At 42.0% G+C, this 22,255-nt stretch overlaps 1 protein-coding gene across 1 annotated transcript in view; it reads left to right on the top strand.

Annotated features, from left to right (window-relative positions):
• Nucleotides 1-6,918: 6,918 nt before the first annotated feature.
• Nucleotides 6,919-22,255, top strand: part of CCDC66 (coiled-coil domain containing 66) — a gene marked incomplete at its 5' end in the record, with an annotated part of 189,354 nt that continues 174,017 nt past the window's right edge. Inside the window, 3 exon segments of the mRNA XM_082266270.1 lie at nt 6,919-6,928; nt 8,265-8,281; nt 9,604-9,666. Of these exon segments, the coding sequence (XP_082122396.1) occupies nt 6,919-6,928; nt 8,265-8,281; nt 9,604-9,666 (90 nt within the window).

Below are 22,255 nucleotides of genomic sequence, written 5' to 3'. Positions count from 1 at the left end.
TGCTGGGGGGATTAACGACTTCTTTTTCTAATCCCTATCTTTTTATTTATTTGACCTTACAGTGGGACCACAATAGGATCACCGCCAAGGCTATGATCGCCACAGGATCTTGTGGGAACTACATTGACACTAGTTTTGTTGCTTTAAATAAAATACCTATTATTTCAAAATCTAAACCTGTCTCTGTTAGTTTTATTAACGGTATTCTGTTATCTTCTGGTCCAATTACCAATCAGACACAAGCACTCCTTGCTACTGCTAACGAGTCTCATGCTGAGACCACCACTTTTGATGTATTACCTTCACCACATTTTCCCATTATTTTGGGACTTCCCTGGTTACACATACATCAACCAATCATTGATTGGAAAACACGGACTTTAACCTTCCCCTCTCACTACTGCGAGACCACGTGTAACCTTCAATCATATAAAAAAATCCTGTCCATGGTGTCAGATGAAATTTCACCACCACCATGTTATCAGGATCTATCAGAAGTCTTCCTTGAGAAAAATGCTCAAGTATTGCCTCCCCATAGGGACTACGATTGTTCTATTGATCTACTCCCTAATAGTAAACTACCTTTCGGTCATGTTTATCCTCTTTCTCAGGATGAACTTTCTCATCTCAAGGAATACTTGGATGAGAATTTAGCGAAAGGGTTTATTAGACCCTCTACTTCTTCCACAGCTGCAGGACTTTTCTTTGTCCGCAATAAGGATTTAAGTCTCAGGCCTATTATTGACTATAGGCAATTAAATACCATTACGATAAAGAATCGCTATCCTTTACCTCTCATTCCCGAACTCATTGAACAAGTGCGCGGAGCTACCTACTTTTCAAAATTGGACCTAAAAGGGGCATACAACCTCATCCGAATCCGTAATGGGGATGAGTGGAAGATGGCATTCAGAACCAGATACGGATTATTCGAATATCTAGTGATGCCTTTTGGGTTGTGTAATGCTCCCGCAGCATTTCAGCGATTCATAAATGACATCTTCAGAGACTTACTTGATGTTTGTGTTGTGGTATATCTGGATGATATACTCATTTATTCTCAGTCCTTGTCCGAACATGTAAGACATGTAAGACTTGTGCTATCCAGATTACTCGCACACAATTTATACGTAAAATTGAAAAAATGCCTATTTCATAAGGAAGAAGTACTATTCCTAGGATACATCATATCTAAGAACGGTATCAAGATGGATATGAGCAAGATATCGTGTATACTGGATTGGCCTGTACCAACAACTCGTAAGGCATTACAACGATTCCTTGGATTTTCAAACTTCTATAGGAAGTTCATCAAGAACTTCTCTTCTATTGTGAGACCGCTCACACAACTTACAAGTGTAAAGAAACCATTCAAATGGTCTGAAGAAGCAAATAAAGCTTTCCGCTTGTTAAAATCAAGCTTCACTTCTGCTCCCATACTACGCCATCCAGACCCATCCCTCCAATACATCCTGGAGGTAGATGCGTCAAATATGGCTGTAGGAGCAGTTCTTTCCCAACGACCAACGAATACTTCACCACTCCACCCAGTTGCTTTTTTCTCTAAATCACTAAGTAGCCCAGAGGTGAATTACCCAGTGGGTGAAAAGGAGTTGCTTGCCATAAAACTGGCACTAGAAAATTGGCGACATTTACTTGAAGGTACTCGATTGCCAATACTCATATATGCAGATCATAAGAATCTCCAATACCTTCAGACCAACAAGACTCTTTCCCACCGGCAGGTACGTTGGTCATTATTCTTCCTAAGATTCAACTTCCTAGTGACCTACACGCCTGCAGACAAAAACAAAAAAGCGGATGCGCTATCACGGCTAACCGAAGATAACTGCGCCGAAATCCCTTCACTTTCTATAATACCCCATGATCGTATTATTGGTGTTGTTCGTTCCTTGAAGGAAGAGATTCTGCACAGTATAGGACTGGATTCACCACCACCACAACTAAGTGCTGATGCAGAAGGCTTCCTCTACTTTAACGACAAACTCTACATACCTCCTGGTATGCGTACCAAGATCTTGGAATTATCACATGACGTACCTATGGCAGGACATATGGGTATGACTAAGACATTCAATTTGCTCACCAGGCAATTTTGGTGGCCTGATATGAAGACGTCTGTACAAAAATTTGTTTCCTCATGTGACATCTGTGCAAGGTCCAAAATTGACACTACAAAACCATCTGGTCTACTTTGCAGTCTACCAATACCCAAAGTTCCATGGGAAGTTGTGTCCTTAGACTTTATAGTAGAATTACCACCTTCCAAAGGATTTACTACCATTCTAGTGTCAGTGGACCATCTGACAAAGATGGCACATTTCATTTCTATTCGCAGACTACCTTCATCTAAGGAAACAGCAGAATTACTAGTGAAACATGTGTTCAAGCTACATGGAATTCCAAAGACTCTTTTATCTGACCGAGGTTCACAGTTCATCTCCAAGTTTTGGCAAGCTCTATGTCATATACTACGAATTGAGCGAAAACTTACTTCTCTCTACCACCCTCAGACCAATGGACAAACTGAAAGAGTCAACCAGTGCATTGAACAATATTTGCGTTGCTACACCTCATACCTACAGGATGATTGGGTGGACCTCCTCCCTCTGGCAGAATTTGCTTACAATAACGCAACCCACAGTACTACTAAGCAAAGTCCATTCTACCTAAACTATGGGTTTCATCCCACACTTCTTCCACCACGCATACTGCCATCAAGTAACCCAGTAGCCTCTGACTATCTTACCCAAATAAAAGACTCTCTGGGTTTACTTAACACCACCATCTCACATGCTCATAGCCAACAAAAAAGGTACTACGACCTCCGTAGAAGACCTTCTCCTCAATATGCTATTGGGGATCTCGTTTGGCTATCTACGAAAAACGTAAGGTTAAAGATCCCCAGTAAAAAGCTTGGGCCTTTGTTTCTAGGACCTTTCCCAATTGAGAAGCTCATTGGGAGAGCTGCAGTTCAACTCACCTTACCGGCAGATCTTAAAATACACCCCATCTTTCACGTGTCGCTACTGAAACCACATGTTCCCAACCAAGGAATAAGACCTACCATCTCGCCTCCACCTCCAGTACAAGTTGAAGGCGGAGAGGAATTTGAGATTAAGGAGATTTTGGATTCTCGTATCCACAGAGGGAAACTCCAATATCTCATAAGATGGAAAAACTATGGACCCCAAGACGACACCTGGTTGGATACTTCTGACGTTCACGCTCCCAGGCTTATACGAAGGTTCCACTCCAAATACCCGGAGAGACCAGTGCTATAGGCCTTCCGGAGCCGGCCTTAAGGGGGGGGGGGGTACTGTAAGATTCTGGTACCTTCGGTACCCTTCCAGCCCATTTCTTCCGCATTGCGTTCCACCATTTAGGTAAGTGGAACGCATATAGCTACCTGTCCCTTTAATTCTCATGACGTCATCACTAGGCGCCGCTCTGAGCGGCTATTTCAATCGCCGGCTTTCACTCACAAGGTGTTCGTGCAAACCGCTTGTTATACAGCCTTGTCTGACGCTGCCGAAGCCTCCAGCTATTTCCCCAGTATCTGGATAGACCGGAGTCTCGCTACTTGATCCTGTATCTCGCTACTGATCCTGTATCTCGCTACCTGATCCTTATCTCATTACCGGACCCCTCATCTCTCTAAACCAACTAGTGATAAGTACCCCACAGGGGATTCCTTCCTATCAACTTACACTATCTACTCTTGCCTACTAAAGACTGTTGCTATCTATGCATTACTATTTCTATCATCTGCACTGTTACATAGATTGCTAGCTCTTGAGTCTACTACCATCTATATCCTTGCACTGAGTTAGCAATTCCTGTACACTTCATCTGCTGTCCCCTACCACCTGTTATTTGTACATGATTGCTAACCTATCTGCATACTATCTATCACCATCTGCTAACACTCCTGAACATTACTATTGAGTGCCTATCATTGCTATCACTACTCACGCCTGTCCTTTCAGCACATCACCTCTATACTATCGTATACAACCTATCACTCCAGGAACATCTTATCTGAGTGCCTGTATATTTGCATGCTGAGGCAGGCTGGGCCACAATGATGAGTCTGGAGAGTTGGATATGGTGATTCAACACATCTCTACACGACTACTGAGTGGAAATTCTGCAGCTGCAAATCCAGTTCACTAAACAAACGCCGGAGCGTTACAGAGTGTCCTTCCGGTGAGACAGTATTAAAATCATTGGTCCTGCAATATGGATCTAGATCTCACTTATTTGGGACTATCGAGATGCACTGGTCATCAGCGATCTTGGAGTCCCCATATGTGCAATTGATTAACGTTTAATTGACATGTTGTTAATAACGGTAGGACTTCCGGGGTGCTGGCACGCAAATTGCTGGCTTCCGGCTTCTGACCGTGCTGATTCCGGTATCAGGGATGCTGGCATGTAATGTACTAGCTTCCTGTTCCGGATTATGTCAAGTCCGATCTGTCATTTCCGGTCGTTGGAGCGCAACTGCACAACCTCCGTGATCCAGGTCGTTGACCAGTTATCCCGCCCCTTCCGCCTCGCTCAGCATATAAATATTGATGGCTTACCGCAGGCCACACCCCCTGACGACGTCAATTGGCTGACGAAACGCGTAGGAGGAGCCTGCGGCACGCCACGCTGAGACACACGAGGGGACGCGGCGGCCATTTTCTTGGTTAGGAACCAGGTCCTGGGATTGCTCCCTCGAGATATATGCTGTAATATCTCCTTCAAAATGTGAGTTGCCACCTTTGTTTTGTGGTTTAAAAAAAGTGTGACTGTACTTCACCATGGGAGTCTTTTTATTCATGTACTTACATCGAGTGGAGCTGTTGAGACCTTCCTGGTGAGCTGGACTGTCATCTACTTGGTCTGTCTGATTTCCAATACAAGCGGTCAATGATCTCTGTGGTGGGGATCATTGCGTTGTGGTAAGGGGCCATTTTTTCTACTTGGTGGTGGTCTCCATACACTGGATTTCAGGATGGTGAAAGTTTGATACGAGATTCGGGGAGCACATCCTTCCTCTCTCTTTTTTGACGGACCTATCCTTCCAACTATTTGTATTTGTTTTATATGGACTGTTGAGTTCATTTGAACTGTTATTACTAGCGCTACACCATATTTTGTTACATGTTATTTGATCTTATACTCTAATATTGGATCAGGTGTTGGCAGCTGTATATGATACATATGGTCTTTGTGACCTTTTTTAGTATTTTACGCAATTTATGTATTTGTAGTTCTTTGTGACTTTTTACATCGATTGTAAGCATATCCTATGTTGACAATTTTTAGCGCAGCAATATCCCCATTTTATATGTAGCATAAAACAAATTGGCCGAAAATGTTAAAAAAATTTTGATATTTACATTTTTTTTGAGGGGAATTTCATATAAAAAAAAGTGAAAAATATTGTTATTTTTGCAAAATTTACGCTCTTTTTTTGTTTATAGCGCATGATCAAAAAATCGCACAGGTGATCAAATACCACCAAAAGAAAGCTCTGTTTGTGGGAAAAAAAGGACGTGAAATTCGTTTAGGTACAGCGTCGCACGACCGCGCAATTGTCCGTTACGCAGTAAAAAATCGCGAAAAACCCCCTGGTCAGGAAGGGGGTAAAATCTTCCGGGGCTTAAGTGGTTAAGCAAGAGTGCAAGGAGTGCTTACAATGATCAGCTTTTATTTATTCATGTAAAGCCTTTATCCCAAAAGAAGAAAAATGTTTCTGTAACTGCTTGTGTAACTGGAAAGTGAGCTGGGTTTTTGCTTCAACTTGTTAGTGTGTCTAAATGTTTTTATCCATCTAATACTCCCCTCCTCCCAGTTTAACAATGCTGCTCTCTGCTGCGCTCCAACATCCAGAGTGGAGGTGCTCTAATACAGGAGGTGTGTTACTGGCCAGATCACCAAGTGAAAACAGATGGGGAAAAAGTCTAAAAAAGAAAACTATTGCAGCCACCATGTCTAAAGATGGCTGAGCTGCAATATATGACATTTTTGGCTTGGGGTTTATTACCATTTTAAATAAAATATTGTATTTTTTCACTTCTTGATTAAGCTAATCTGCTAGAGCTTTGATAGTGATTATAATAATAAAAATTATTATTAATATTATTAGATTACTAAAATAGGCAAAGGCCTCATATATTAAGAAAGAAAAAACTACTAAATAAGTAGTACATAAACATATTTAAAGAACTTTTTTAGAATAATTACACTATAAATCAAATATAATATGTTACGTAGAAAGTCCGTCTTCCCAGTCCTTTATCTTGGCTGGTGCTCACCAAAGAGAAAAAAAAAAAGAGCAGGAAAAAAAAAGTTGGAGATCCATGCAGGTCCATGCAGCTGCCTGTCAAATCATCTTCACCTGTGCATCCTGTGCAGGTGAAGGCAGCCCTTTGCATGGGTGTTCGGATAGGTACTCACATGTGAATGCGGCCTTAAAATGTTTCTAAAGGAAAGATTAAAAAAAACAAACCTGTTATACTTATCTGCTCTGAGTAACGGTTTTGCGCAGAGGAGCCCCGATCCTCTTCTTTTTGGGTCCCCCACTGGCGGTCCTGGCTCCTCTACCCTGCTGAGTGCCACCAGTAGCAAGCCTCTTGCTATGAGGCACCCGAGCAGGCTTGCTCCTGAGCTGCTCTCTGTGTGTCCATTCACACATGGAGCGCGGCTCTGTCTCCTCTGACTGACTCACTGGCTGTAATTGACAGCAGTGGGAGCCATATGTGCCTGCTGCTGTCTCAGCCAATGAGGAGGGAGAGTCCCTGGAGAGCCGAGGCTCTCGTGCACATCAATGCATTGTGATGGGGCTCAGGTAAGAATTAGGGGGGCTGCTGCACATAGAAGGTTTTTACCTTCATGCATAGAATGAGTGAAGGTAAAAGAACTTCTGCCTTTAGAACCACTTTAAGGTAAAAAAACCATGAGCCTTTAGAACCAGAAGTGTAAAGTCAAAAATGAATTTCTCTAATTTACTATCTTTTGTGCTGGAAGTGTTCTTTTTTTGCATCTGTTTGAAAAAAAAAAAAATACCTTTTGATCATGTATGAAATTTCTCTGAAAACATGTATTCTTTATTGCTTACAGAGTATAAAGCTGAATGAAGAGGTGTATCTAGTTGGATGCATTCTTGGTCAGTCTGCACCAGCGGCATGAACATTGTACAGCCAGGCCATAGCAGAGGAGCTGTGTGGTGCTTATATAATAAATTATTAGATTATCCTTTATTGAACCATAACCGTTAAGCAGGCCTCTTTTTTCCATGATAGTACATGCAGCACATTTCTTTTTCCTCTAAGCATGTATAGCCATGTCACTTCTTTATGAATGACTTCCTCTATGCTGAGCATTCAGTAGGCATTTAACATGTACATTTGTTAATGGAATATTGATATACCCACTTTGAATTTTACATCCCATTGTAGTTATTATGGGAAGAATAACATTAATAAATGGATGAGAAGTTTGTAACGATAAGGATCTCTGGCTTACCACATAATCAATACTCTATTGGAGCTCGACATGCTGTTCCACTGGTATGACTGCAGTAATTATGTAATGATCCCTCACAAAGAAGAAAGCCCAAGGGACAAGATATGGATATCACTAGCCAGAGAAATTAGTATTTACATCTTCAACCCACCGCTATGGAGTCAGTTAAAGAAGGGCACCAGACTAATTGAAAAACAGGATAGGGATATGGAAATACATCATATTATGCAATGAAAGCACTGCTAATATGAAACCCAGTACCCATCATCCACTTATTCAATAATATAGCACAAAGGCAAAATACTAAGGCAAAGGTCTGTTATGATCAGCAGCTACTCTGGATCCATCCAGCATTGGCTTGACTTTAGCAATGGGAATGCTGATTTTTTTCACTATGGGTCACTGCATTTTGCATTTATATGTAGTATTTAGTTCCATAAACTGTGTGATAAACAAACCCACTTTATACTGATTGCCAAAATGCTTACTACGAGTAGATTGGGAATAGATTAAAAAATAATTTAGTAAATTAAAATGAAATTAAAATAAAATAAAATTATGATCACATATTTAGACTGCATACAAAATTTAGTACAATTGTTTATTCTCATGCAATACTAATACATCATTTTTAGCCTTTACCCTTTTAGGGGAAAAAAATTACATTTAAATCGCATTTAAGAATATAATTCAAGTAAATTTAAAATTTGTTCATCTTTCAGTTCTGGGGGGACTTCAGGTAAGTGGGTGCCACCAGCAAATTTTAAGCTTGAGTTTCCCTTTAAAAAATATTTGGTGAGAAGAAGAGAAAAACATTGAAATCATTTTTATTTAGCATTTTCCATTCTTGTCATTATTACTAGCATCATGTTTTTTTCTTTAAACTGAATCTTATGCTTGTTGTTTCTGTTGTAGAAGTGTACATATATATATTGGGGATCGACCAATATCGGTTTTTCGTTGCCGATACCGATATTTTGGCCATTGCATATCGATATCGGCCGATATGGGCTGATATTTTGTGCATTTAAAGTTTTGAAAAATAAAGACCATTTTTGACACAAATCTGGTACTGAACATGTGGGGTAGGTCTTTTAGCTGTAATGTGTCTTCTCTTCCCTCCCTGCCTGCCAGGAATCCTGTGTGAACCTAGTTTAGTGTCATTCAAATCCTAGAATCCACTTCATTAGTGTTTTATATAATGTCCAGTGTGTGTTTTTGTAATAGAATAGTGTGAAATACCTTCATTACATCGCTGCTCTGGGCTCTCCTCGCTAATCTCCAGCTCTGCTGTTTTCTCCTCTCATAGCTGTTAGAGGGGGATCTCAGCCCCTCCCCTCTAAATTGTACACAGAAGCGCCGGCTATTAGATTAGAATAGTGTGAAATACCTTCGTTACATCTTCTGCTCTGCTGTCCTTCTCTCCTCCCCCCACTGACAGCTGGGGGTCACTGAAGGGCCGAGCGGTGATGTAATGAAGGTATTTCACACTATTAGATTACAAAAACACATACTGGACATTATATAAAACACTAATAAAGTGGATGCTAAGATTTTACATACACTAATATTACATACAGTAATATTGGCATTATCGGTAACCTCTGAGGCCGATAACGATATAACGGGGAAAGTGCATATCGGCCCTCGATATATCAGCCTTGCCGATAATCGGTCGATCCCTAATATATATATATTCTGTTTGGTCAATCTAAAGTTGCCCTAAAGACATCTGGAGCAAGGTTGGTTGTTTGCTGCTCATTCGGGATAAAAGGCCATATAAGGTGATTGTCATTCCGTAGTTGATTTGCTGAAGGCAAATATGCTTTTCACTTTGCAAGGGAGGTTGCACTTCGAGTGGAAAATTTCCTCAGAGCTTTAGTGAATGTGGTAAAATTTCACTTTACAAAGAATGGAAGGAAAATAAAAAATAACTTTTTTTGCTTACACATGATTGGATGATACAAGTCAGTAAAGCTTCACCTTATTCTTAGCTCTGGGGAAAATTAATTTGCAAAGTGCAACTTCCTTTGCAATATGAACATTCTATTTGTCTGGCAGATGATAATCACCTTATATGGCCTTTCATCTAGACTGAGCAACAAACTCATGTCTAAAGCTAAGGCAAGTGCCAGCAGCTGACAGCTCTCGGAAAGCACTTCAATCAGATATTTTAGAGAACCTTTGCCAATTACTGTTGTTCATCTATTTCTGAAAAAAGTATTAGTCTAAAAGTTACCCATTTGAGAGTTCACATTCATGGCAGCTCCAGTTAGAACGTACCTTGTACCTGACCACCCTCTGAGGTCTTCAGGCACATAAACTCTTAGTCATCAAGGACCATGAACTTTTCCAAAGTTCAAGATGTACAGTATTTCATTACCAGGCACTGAAGTATGTAATATATAGGTTGAAAGTGTTAATGCATGTGATATCTGGTTAGTCTTATCTAACTCTTGGCAATTTTGTGGGCCATCTCTCTGGGTACTTTGCATGATATGCTGGAGAGCCTTTTCCACCTTTTCCATAGAATTTGCTTGACAATTTGTTTACAAGATAGGTAACCAGGCATTTCCTGAACTATATACGTCCATGTTTTGCATCTGCATAGCCTTGTTATAGGTTTCATGTCTTTTCTTTTTCTGTTTTTTTTTGTGTGAATTGATATATGCTGGGTGACTGGATGACCATTTTATATGTATACTGCGACCTACAATATAGCCTCTAATTGGACAATATAAGGTTTTTTTTATCTTTTTTTTTGTAATAAAATTGGGCACCTTAAACATGACTACTTCTCTAAACATGTTGATATATAAACCACTTTTCGTGCCTCTGGAGGGCTTTAGTCTCCAGGTGTACATACTTGGTTTCTATCCTGAACTCTCCTCATTTGCACAGGATTGGGATCTGCATACAGAATGTGATAAAGTCCATCTGTATACAGGGCCAAATTACACAGGAGCCATTAGTCTACCAGCATCTTGTTGGAGTTTGGGAGAAAGTCCACACAAACACAGGGAGAACATGCAAATTCAATGTAGTTAGTGTCCTAGCCAGGATTTGAGCTATTGACCCCATAGCTGCAAGGTATAATTGCTAACCACTAAAGTACTGTTGAGCCTGATTCACACCTATGCAGTTTCTCCACAGCTCCATTTGCTCGTCCACAGCAGCCCATTCATATGCATGGTCTGCTCTACTCAATAAAAATGTATGGAAAAGGTCTCTACACCTTTTTAGGAAACACGACTGCGGGGTAACTGCATAGTGCAGTACGGTTTCTAGTGGGGGAAACTGCACTGCAGATTCCAGTGTATGGGGTGTCATTAGGATACATGGCACTCCCACACATTTTCCGAACTGCATTGTGTTTTTTCTGCGGGTGTCATTACATGACTTTCCATAGCCCACACTAATGTGAACTTATGGATATAAGGATAAATCCACAATTTTGAGTTGTCACTGGTACAGCAAAAAAGGGGACTCAACCAATAGGGACATGTTCCAAAGTCAAATGTTTTTGGGGCTTTCTTCATTGTAGCGAGATATCCTAATAAGATTTTGGTTTTAGATACACTTTAAAGCAGACATAAACTCTTGATTTAAAGGAGAAGTATGGCATTTGAAAAAAAGAACACACATATTTAAGCCATGCTGCAGCATCAGTGTGATGCTGCAGCTGTCCCACATTTGCTATAAGAACAAGAACTGAGCGATCACATGACCGTTTATCGCTCAGCTCTCATTCTGCTCAGAGCAGAGAGCAGTGATTGTCAGTCACCGTCTCTGCTCTGCTCTTTCAGCACTCATTGGAGCATCAGTAAGGAAGGGGGCAAAGTAATGTATGTAAAATGAATTTCCCAAAGAACATATGTTAATGTTTCTCCCTAAAAAAAAATGCTAGCTTCTGGTTGGAGATAATTATGGGGTTCTCAGAGATGTTTACTGAGGAGAGAAGGACAAGAAGCCACTTTAGGTTGAGATAAAATAGTGCTTCATGAAGTAAAGTCCTGATCAGGGCCAGATTTTGCAAAGCCAGCATAGGCTTGGGCCCCTGGGAATCCATCCACATAGAATTTGCTGACTGCCGGAGACATTTTTAACTATAATAAAAGGGCTATAGACTGCTGCCCTGCCTGCCAATGCAATCTAGTTGCATCCTCATCATGAATAGGCTGTTTTTTGAAGTGTGAACCTGCACACCTTAAGGTGGGGCCTTGAACAAAGTGTCCACTTGGAAAGGACCATGAACAAGGGTCAGGACAGGATAGTCTTAGTACTGTATTCGTTTTATAGGAACAGTTCAGAGTTGTATTAATTACAACAGAAAAATGTACGGGCCCACTAGTGAACTAAACACTGTAGTATGGTTTGCCGTAGTGTTACCGGAGGACAGCCTCTGTTGGAGGGGTGGCAATATTAACTATAATCATGATGCACTTGCCCACTGAAAAGGAAACCTTGGAAGGGTGTTCAATGCCGGAAAGTGTCCCTTATTCCGTCCCTACTCGCCAGGAACCTTTCCCTGTGCTATGCACTGTCCCTAATCAGTAGGTTCCTCACCCTAACCTACCACTCCCTCAAAGCATGCCTAAATGCCATGGAATCCCTTATTTAAAGGTTTCCTCTTTAAGATGGCCACTTGAACTCTCGCAGGATTTTGGCATCAAATTAGATACCTGCCTTCCCAGAGAGGACTCATGGAGTCTCTAAGGGGACAGTCAACACACTCCCCTTGCTCCTATAGCATCGGAACAGTGTCACATGCAGGACAAAAGAATGCCTGCACCTGCTTATATGCCTGTCAAATAAGGACCAGCGGATGTTTCGTTGCAGCCACTGCAACCTAAAAAACTTCAATGGGCTGAATGCAACACAGCATCTGAAAGTTAAACAAAAAGAGAAAAGGGTTGCCCTGTGGGACTTTATATGAGGTGCACACATGAGTCGTTTAAGTTGTAAAATATATGTTTAATTGAAAATATATCACAAATAATTGTCACTATAGCAATGATGCAGAGAATTACGTAAATTCTGGACCATAAACAATGCATAGTAGTCATGTCATATAGTAATACAAGTACATTGATCACAGATAATTGTCACTGTAACAGTGATACAGAGAAATACGTAAATTCTAGACCACAAACAATGCATGGTAGTCATGTCATATAGTAATAAAAGTACATAGCGTAATTAGTAAAAGTAACATCACGACTCAATATAAAGATTTAGTATGCCATTGTAGCAATAGAAAATGATGGGTACAGGGGTAAAAAGCATCGTTATAACTCTACGCGTTTCATGGGTCGTAGTATGCCCATTCATCAGGAGTAGATGCATGTATCTGAAAAAGATGTAAAGGTATATGTAAAATGGAATGGTAGCGAGTGATACATGGTAACTCAAAAGAGCCCATATGGGGAAAGCCATACTTACACCGCAGTTGGACCATCTGTGCTGGAACAGCGCTAACACACGGCGGCAGTGAACGTGTCCGGTTCGGAAGCCGAAGGGATGGAACCAAACCATTGCCCCACCGGAGACCAAGCGGGGAATAGATGTGGGACATAAGAAGGTGATAGTCTGAATATATATATCCAATCTACAAGTAAAAAGGGTAGGTTTTATATATCATAATAGGATGCATGGCAAGAAGAGAATTGATAGCCAGCAGAAAGGTATGGGTATCAATACTCAAGTAAAACATTAAAATCTCCCCCTGAAAGCATCTGAAAGTTGATTTGCTGCAAAAAAAATTTACAAGCATCATTGCCCATGTGAACGAGGCCTAAAGGTGAGTATTAAACACCTATAAAATGGTTCTAACCAAGGTGTAACTTTTTGGATGTCATCAAACTTTAGACTGCTCTAAAGTTCCTGCCATTTTTCATTGTCCCTGTAGTACACATTCATACTATTCGGGCATCATCAACCATGTGAACAAGGCCTGGCATAAAGGTGAGTACTAAATACATATCAAAATGATGCTAACTAGGGTGTGATTTTTTTTGCAATGTCATCAAATTCTAGACTGCACTGAAGTCCCTAGCAAGCTTGCTTGTCCCTGCAGTGTATTGAGTAAGCTGCAGCTCTTTCCTCTCATTTTATATTCATTGCTTATTACATTAGGAATGTCAGAATATGAAGATGAATATCTCCTGACTATACCGTCCACAGACACAAGACAATAAATGAAGAATGAAATGAAACCAGGTGAACGGAAGTGCCAGAAAGATGACATTTCATATTACATTTAGAAATTACCCTGGAAATAATTAAATAACTTCCCAAGCGGCTCATATCATGTGCCTTGTGAGAGCAGATGAAACGAACATGAATTTGATGTCTTAAAAGGATATAGATTTGATGAGAGCACAAAGGTAGAACTAACATTTGTAGTAGCTGGTCACAGACTAATAATCATCTCCTCCGACATTTCCTCATTTGTCTTCTCCAGCTAACTCTTCATCTATAGATGGATTTTCTTCTAAATTGAATTTCACTTCTGTGTATTTGGGAAAAAAGTGCCACTCAGCACAACCTCCTACAATTATCCAGACAATGCCATTACTTGCTACGCAAAAAAATAGAGGTCAGGCACGCTGCAAATCGAGAACTTGGGCAGAAGATTGTTTAATGAGCTGGAACAGAGGAAAGGTTTGCTCTTGCCTGCGCTGCAGACAGTGCTTGTGTTCTGCATAGCTAATCAAGCTGTTGCTCCGTAGATCTGACAGTGGAGCTTGTCCATCCACATATTAATAAATGCTGTCTCATGCAAAGATATGCACATCTTATGCGATTGTATATTGATGATGCTACACGCTCACTTGAACAGATCTGTCCTTTAAAAAGTGGGCAAAAAACACCTAGGCCTCATGCAGAGCCAAATTTGAATCACTGAAGCCTGTAGGCAAGAAATGTTAATTACCTTTACCTATTTATCTATATAATGGTAAACCCTTAAGGCTGGGTTCGCCTCTATGCATTGCGGTACACATGTGAAGCGTTTAACTGTGTTTTACTGCAACGCATGATTGGGGGTGTGTTGCAGTGCCATTTAACTTCAACAGTACCCCAATGTGCCTTGTAGAACATCACAACCAACTGTGGGTTGTGATGTGGTGTGTTAAAAAAATATTCAAATCTGGTTCTGTGCCTTGGTAGCTTATTCTAAGTGAATGGGCTACCTAAACGCAAGGCATGGGCTGCCTTAATGCAGTGGATGTACTGCCTTAATGCAATGATGGGCCTATCTTAACGCACCAGATACCACATATTAAAGCGGTAGTATGCCGCTTTTTTTAACTTTTACTTACAGGTAAGCCTATAATAAGGCTTACCTGTAGGTACAATTAATATCTCCTAAACTGGCACGGTTTAGGAGATATTTGCAGTGCATGCAGCCGCTCACGAGAGTGGCGCATACGCTCTGAAGGTCCGGCGAACCTTCAGCTTCCCTTGCCGGGAGCTTGCCGGAAAATCACTCCCGCGCGCATGCCCGGAAGTGACGTCATCGCGGCTCCGGCCAATCACAGCGCCGGAGCCGCCGAACCCGAAAGAGACGCCGAGGGATCATGGCAGCGTTCGCAGCGATGTCCGGGGGTCTGTGTCGGGGCTTCGTTCTAAGGTAAATAATACATAATGAACTAGTATGCGATGCATACCAGCTCATTATGCCTTTGTCTTGCAGGGTTTTTTTTTTTTTTTGTGTTTTTGGGTTTACAACCGCTTTAACATGGTGCAGTAATGCAACACGCTGCATTATTGTGCATTTATTCCTAAAATGGTTTTAAAGGCTCAAGTTTTTTAGAATCCATGAAGGTATAAAATCTTCTATGTGGAGCGGCCCCCCCAGTCCCCCCTTAATACTCACCTGAGCTCCCTTTCGATTTAGCGATGTGCACAAGACCAGAGCTTCTCCTTGGTCTCTCATTCCTCATTGGCTCCCACTACTGTCAATCACAGCCAGTGAGCCAACGAGGAGATAGAGGGGAGCGTGACCGAGGCGTGGCTCTGTGTGTCTCATAGAGCAAGGCTCGGGAGTAAACACGTACTAGTGCCACAGAGCAGGGGAAGAGAGTGGGTGGAGCCTGACCCAGCGCTGAGGTAAGTCACTGAAGGGGTTTTAACCCCTTCAGTAACTTGGGATGGGGGTGGGAGAGCATATGGGGGGGGGGGGCGGAAATATTTATTTTGCCTAGGGCGGCACAAATCCTTGCACCGGCCCTGGCTGTAAGCCACCATTCGCACCTATGCAGGTGCAATGGTGCGTGTCCCCGATTGTGCATTTCTTCGCGTTCCCACAGGTTGCGTTTAGGGCAGCCTATTAATTCCAATGGGCTGCCCTGCATACAAGAAATACACAAAAGAAGTGCCTAAAAATTGCACCGTACCATAACGCATGGTATCAGCATTGAACTCTTCTCATTTAGGAACAACCTGACAGCAGTTACTGAACCGCAGTCCATTGCTGTCCGGTTGTTCCTTTATGAGGGTAGTTCAATACTGGTTCTAATATAGATCTGTGAAGTCACTGTGTTCTCTAAGTCCATCTAGGTTTTATCCCATGTTGAGCCCTGATAAAGTGGGAGTGGAGTTACGCGCTGGCTTTTTTTATATGAATTTTCTTATCAACAATTAAAATTGTCTTGGGCTCTTTTATCGAATTTTAGTCTGGTGTTCTTTTTTGTATTTCTATGGTTTGAGATACTCTTGGGTACCCATCGAAGGAAGCCTTGTTGTGTCTCAACCACAACTTTTGAGCTTGTTTGAAGTTTTCCTTCATTTGACTACACTTGCAAGTCTTAAAGTGGAGTTCCACCCTATTTTTATACTTACCTCCATCTTCTCGCTCCGGGTCACCTGAAAAAGAAATGGATAATCGCATATTTTTTTTTTTTTTTTACTTACCTCGTAGCGAAGAAAAAATACTTACATTACTTCCTTCTTCCTCCTTCCTCGGCCGCGGCCCGTCGTCACTTCCTGGCTCTGCAATGATTCCTGGGAGCTGAACGTCATAGCTCCCAGGAATCATTGCGCCTGCACCTGCCCCGACGTCCGTTCCGGGTCGCGCGCGTAATCCCCTTCTAAACAGCTTCTGGGCATGCCCAGAAGCTGTAGAGGGATGACGCGCGCGACCCGGAAGTGACGTCGGGGCCGGCGCAGAGCATCGTGGGACCAAAGAAGGCGGAAGAAGACGCCGAAGGGGATCTCGCTGGCTTCAAGCTGCCCACATCTGAGATGGCAGCGCTGGACAAGACGTTTGCAAGGTAAGTATTTGTCCTAACAGGTAAGTGCAACCCGGGACAGATCAGAGGCTAGCCATTGTGGAATGCACTAGCCCTGACTGTCCCGGGAGTATTAAAAAAAAAAAAAAATCCAGGGTGGAACTCCGCTTTAAGCCTCGTACACAGGCAACGATTGTTGGCCGACCGATCGGCCGTCTTTTTGTGTTGTTGTGATGGTTGAAATGTGCTCTAGACTGCACACAAATTTTCTCGGCCAACAAAAAACAACTTCAGAAGTGATGTCATGTGCTGATTTACTTTCCGTGTGTTTTTTCTTCTCTGAGCATGCCCAGTCTTGCTCATCTGATTTTTGTCTGCGAAATCTGTACTGACTGTCGGAAAATCGGCCGTTCTGTTGACGGCCAACAAAAATTTTATAGCATGCACACCAGATTTCTTTCGGCCGTAAAGTCGGAGTCGGTTGACGGAAGCATCATACTAACAAGCCAAAAATTGGCCGATCGGACATTGGCCGAAAATTCCCGGGCCAACAATCGTTGCGTGTGTACGAGAGTCTTAAAAGTTCCCAACATCTCTAAAGAAGGTTGTTTTGCAAGGTAGTTAAAAGAGGATTGAAACCTTTCAACAAATTAATCAATGCGGTCACCTACCCTAGGTGGACACCTGCCTCTGGACACATGTTCATGGCTTTATAAAGCTCCTTTTTGCCTGTGTGAAATCTGGACCAACGTGACAAATTATTTTTAGATTCTCTGACACATAATTCCTAACAATGCAGTGGGATGAAAGTCATTAGACTAAATTCAGGAAATCTTTATTCTTTAGTTCTTGTAAGTTCAGACTTGAAAGTTGAATCAAGCTATTTCAAACAATGCAAAATTTTATGCAAATTATTAAATTAGGGAACAGCCATTATGATCACAGACCTACTTCAAAAAGACTAATTTTGTCACATATGGAGGCCATGAAGTATCGACGCAGACCTAGATGAGGAATTTTAAAAAGGGGCCTTTGAAAGCAAGTTTAGAGGAAATTTAGCTTTTTTAACATTTTGTTTCAATTTGTAACAATAAAGACATATATCCTTTGCATGGTGTATGTGGAACTGTAATAACAGAACTATGCAACAATATCTCCATTCCTATACCTGCTTTGCATATGAACAAATTGCCAGTTAGCAACTTATAGTATGATATCAACATTATTAACACAAGATTCTTGGTGCCTTGAGGGTGGATTTATAATGATACTCCAGAAAGAGGTTAAAGCCCAACTGCAGCCAATTTTTTTATTTATTTGAGGAAAGAGCAGGGAAGGAGTAGAAAATCTGTCAAGTTTTAAATGCTGTCTATAAATTTGATAGTCTACCTATCTCTATTATGTACACTGTTCTGTAAATTATATACTCCACACCGTTCCACTCTGAACACTGTGCTGTACATTATATAATCCACACGGCTCCACTCTGTGTGCGATACATTACATTTTACAGAATGCTCCACTCTGTACAATATGCTGTACATTATATACTCTCCACCACTCCACTCTATACACTCTATACAATGTGCTGCATAGGCGTGCGCATGCCAATTCCCACTGCTTCCTGGCGCCCCCTGTCTCCCCACTGCAGTGCTGGCAGCTTCCCTCCTCTTATCTCCCACCTGCTGCTGCAGAGGATGTTTCAGGATGGATAGATGAATGAACACAAGTGATCTGTACCGATCGCTCCTTTGTTCATTCTTAACTGAAGCATGGTGAACTATTTACTATGCTTCAGTTTGTGAATGAACAGGAAGCTGCTCAGCACAGAGCACTTCCCATTTATTCACTGTTCGGTGCAGCTGAGTCTGCAGAGAAAGGGACGGGGGAAGCTCTGTCCTCAGTCCCTTTCTTTCTGTTTAGACCCTTGATATTTCACCAAAGCCCCCCGACAGGGCTCCTAAAAAAATTGTAAAAGGAAAAAAAACTACTGACACCATCCACTGAGACTGACTCCAATCTCTGCTCTGCGGACCTCGTCCACTGCTCTGCTGATATACACACATACGTGTTTGAGCTCTGGGGTGCACACCCTAATCCAATAGCCTGCGCACATCAATGATGTGCTCTACATTATATACTCTCCACCGCTCTACTCTGTACACTGTGCTGTACATTTGCTCTCCACCACTCCAGTCCGTACACTGTGCTGTATATTATATAATCCACACAGCTCCACTCTGTGTGTGTGATACATTACATTGTACCGAATGCTCCACTCTGTAGAATATGCTGTACATTATCGATTCTCCACCACTCCACTCTGTACACTGTGCTATACATTATATACTCTCGACCACTCCCCTCTGTACATTGTGCTATACATTATTTACTCTCGACCACTCCACTCTGTACACTTGGCTATACATTACATACTCCATACTGCTCCACTTTGTAAACTGTGCTTTATATTACATACTCCACACGGCTCCGCTCTGTACAATGTGCTGTTCATATAATCCACAATGTAGAATACACTATATTACCAAAAGTATTGGGAAGCCTGCCTTTACACGCACATAAACTTTAATGACATCCCAGTCTTAGTACGTAGGGTTCAATATTGAGTTGGCCCACCCTTTGCAGCTATAACAGCTTCAACTCTTCTGGGTCAGCCTGTCACCTTCCCCCAGTTAGCATACATGGGAAGAGATGCATTGCAATATGACGTGCATTGCAATACATTCAATGGAGCCCAGAGGAGACACACAGGGTCATTAAAGAGAACCTGTCACCTAAAAATCATCACATATAGACAGCTTTTGTCCCCTATGTGATTGAAAAAAAAAAAGTTAAAGTGTTACTAAATCCAGGATCCTGCATTCACTATATCTGGTCTCCCATAGTACACAGAACATGGAAATGCAATAATTTTAGTAAATATATATTGCTAAATACCTTTTCTCAGTCATGTGACTTCTATCAGTGTTTAGCCAAACACTGCTTAAAAGCTTGTAGGAGGCGTTTCCATTCTCCTCTGTTCAATGAGGATGCATCACCCCTGGCCCTGTGCTGATCACATGCACCCTCCAAAAAAAAAAAGCTCTCTAGCAATACACACCAAACTGAGCATGTGCAGAGTGACTCCTAGAACTTTCTGTACTATCAGCAGATGAATTGAGGACAGTAAAATCAGGGGAGGATCAGAGAGGATCAAACAGTCTTTTTACACAATGCAGAGGATTAACCCCTTAGGTTCCACAGTGAGTATGACAAGCATGCTTTATTGCATATAAAGACTGATTTACTGTTGTGGGTTTAGTAACCCTTTAAGCAAAACATTATTTAATGCAAAAAAAATTAAGTTACACCCAAGCACATAAAATGTATGTACAAACGCAAATGCACGCATCTGGGGCGCCAACACATGAAATGAAACCGTTAATTGCGATACACATAATACATATTGCTGTGCACGCCAAAGTGAGAGCACTAATTCTTGCACAATACCTAATCCGTAAAACCAAACTGATGACCTATACCTTTTGAATAATTTTGAACATACCTTATGATTTTCTATAGGTTATTAAAGTTTGTTGCCATTTCATGGGTGCACACAAATTTAAGGTTCAACATGTTGGGTATTTATGGAGCAGCCGATTGCCCAGCAGTCTCAGCTCAGGATGAAACAGCGACCAGTGAAATTTAGCACAGAACCGCATAGAACAGCACAGCATAGCACAGCACTTCTTCTCCCGTCTTCTCTCTGGTTAGCGGGCTCCCCAACTGCCCCACTCCTTCCTGGGCTTTTCGTTTTATCAGACCCCTCATGTTCTCAGGTATCATTGGGTATTGTAGTTGATTTTCCAGTTATGGCTGTGGTTTGGATCATCCTCCAGAATATATCTCCCAGAATGCCACAGCCTAAAGTCAGTCACAAGCTAAATAAAGCACACTTGCTACTGCCATCTTGTGGAAAAAAGAGTTCTTCAGCCAGTAACATTAGCTTCTGTTACACCAGGAAGGTAGAATATTTAAATCAGAACAGAATTCCACAGGACATTAAAAGTCATCATTTTTTAAAATCCATCAACTTTTTTTGAAATGGAAGCACAAGAAACCTCCAAGTGCTTTGATGGAGGAATGATGTAGGGAGGAAGTGTGGTGAAATGTGGTAGCAGTGGGTCGAAGAATGTTAACCAGTTTTCTGCATTTACATGAACACTGCTTAAAAAAATTAAAGGAACACTTTGAAAATACATCAGATCTCAATGGGGAAAAATACCATGCTGGATATCTATACTAATATGGACTGGGTAATGTGTTAGGAACGAAAGGATGTCACAACATTTGATGGAAATTAAAATTATCAGCCTACAGAGGGCTGATTTCAAAGACACCCCAAAATTATAGTGAAAAAATGATGGAGCAGACTAGTCCATTTTGCTGAAAATTCATTGCACTAACTCAAAATGGTAGTCAGTAGTTTCTATGGCCCCCACGTGCCTGTGTGCATGCCTGACAATGTCGTGGCACACTCCTAATGAGATGACGGATGGTGCCCTGGGGTATTTCCTCCCAGATCTGGACCAGGGCATCACTGAGCTCCTGAACAGACTGAGGTGCAACCTGGCGGCGTCGGATAGACCGAAACATAATGTCCCATAGGTGTTCTTTTGGATTTAAGACAGGCGAGGCCATTCAAGCGTATCCATTCCTTCATCCTCCAGGAACTGGCTGCATACTCTCGCCACATGAGGCTGGGCATTGTGGTGCACCCAGGACCCAACTGCACCAGAGTAGGGTCTGACAATGGGTCTCAGGATTTCATCCCGATACCTAATGGCAGTTAGGGTGCCATTGTCTAGCCTGTAGAGGTCTGTGCGTCTCTCCATGGATATGCCTCTCCAGACCATCACTGACCCACTACCAAACCGGTCATGCTAAACGATGTTACAGGCAGCATAACTTTCTCCACGGCTTCTCCAGACCCTTTCATGTCTGTCACATGTGCTCTGGGTGAACCTGCTTTCATCTGTGAAAAGCACAGGGCACCAGTGGTGGACCTGCCAAGTCTGATGTTCAATGGCAAATGCCAATCGAGCTCCATGGTGCCGGGCAGTGAACACAGGACCCACAAGAGGGCATTGGGCCCTTAGGCCACCCTCATGAAGTCTGTTTTTGATTGGTCAGAGATATTCACACCAGTGGCCTGCTGGAGGTCATTTTTTAGAGCTCTGGTAGTGTTAATCCTGTTAGTCCTTGAACAAAGGAGCAGATAATGGTCCTGCTGATGGGTTAAGGACCTTCCTTGGCCCTGTCCAGCTCTCCTGTCTGCTGGAATCTTCTCCATGCTCTTGAGACTGTGCTGGGAGACACAGAAAACCTTCTGGCAATGGCACACATTGATGTGTCATCCTGGAGGAGTTGGACTGCCTGTGCAACCTCTGTTGGGTCCAGGTATCGCCTCATGCTAACAG

Source organism: Pelophylax lessonae (genome assembly GCF_965119305.1).
Source record: "Pelophylax lessonae genome assembly, chromosome: 8".
Lineage (NCBI taxonomy): Eukaryota > Metazoa > Chordata > Amphibia > Anura > Ranidae > Pelophylax > Pelophylax lessonae.
The sequence above is the reverse complement of the archived record's forward strand: the minus strand, read 5'-3'. Positions and strand labels throughout refer to the sequence as shown.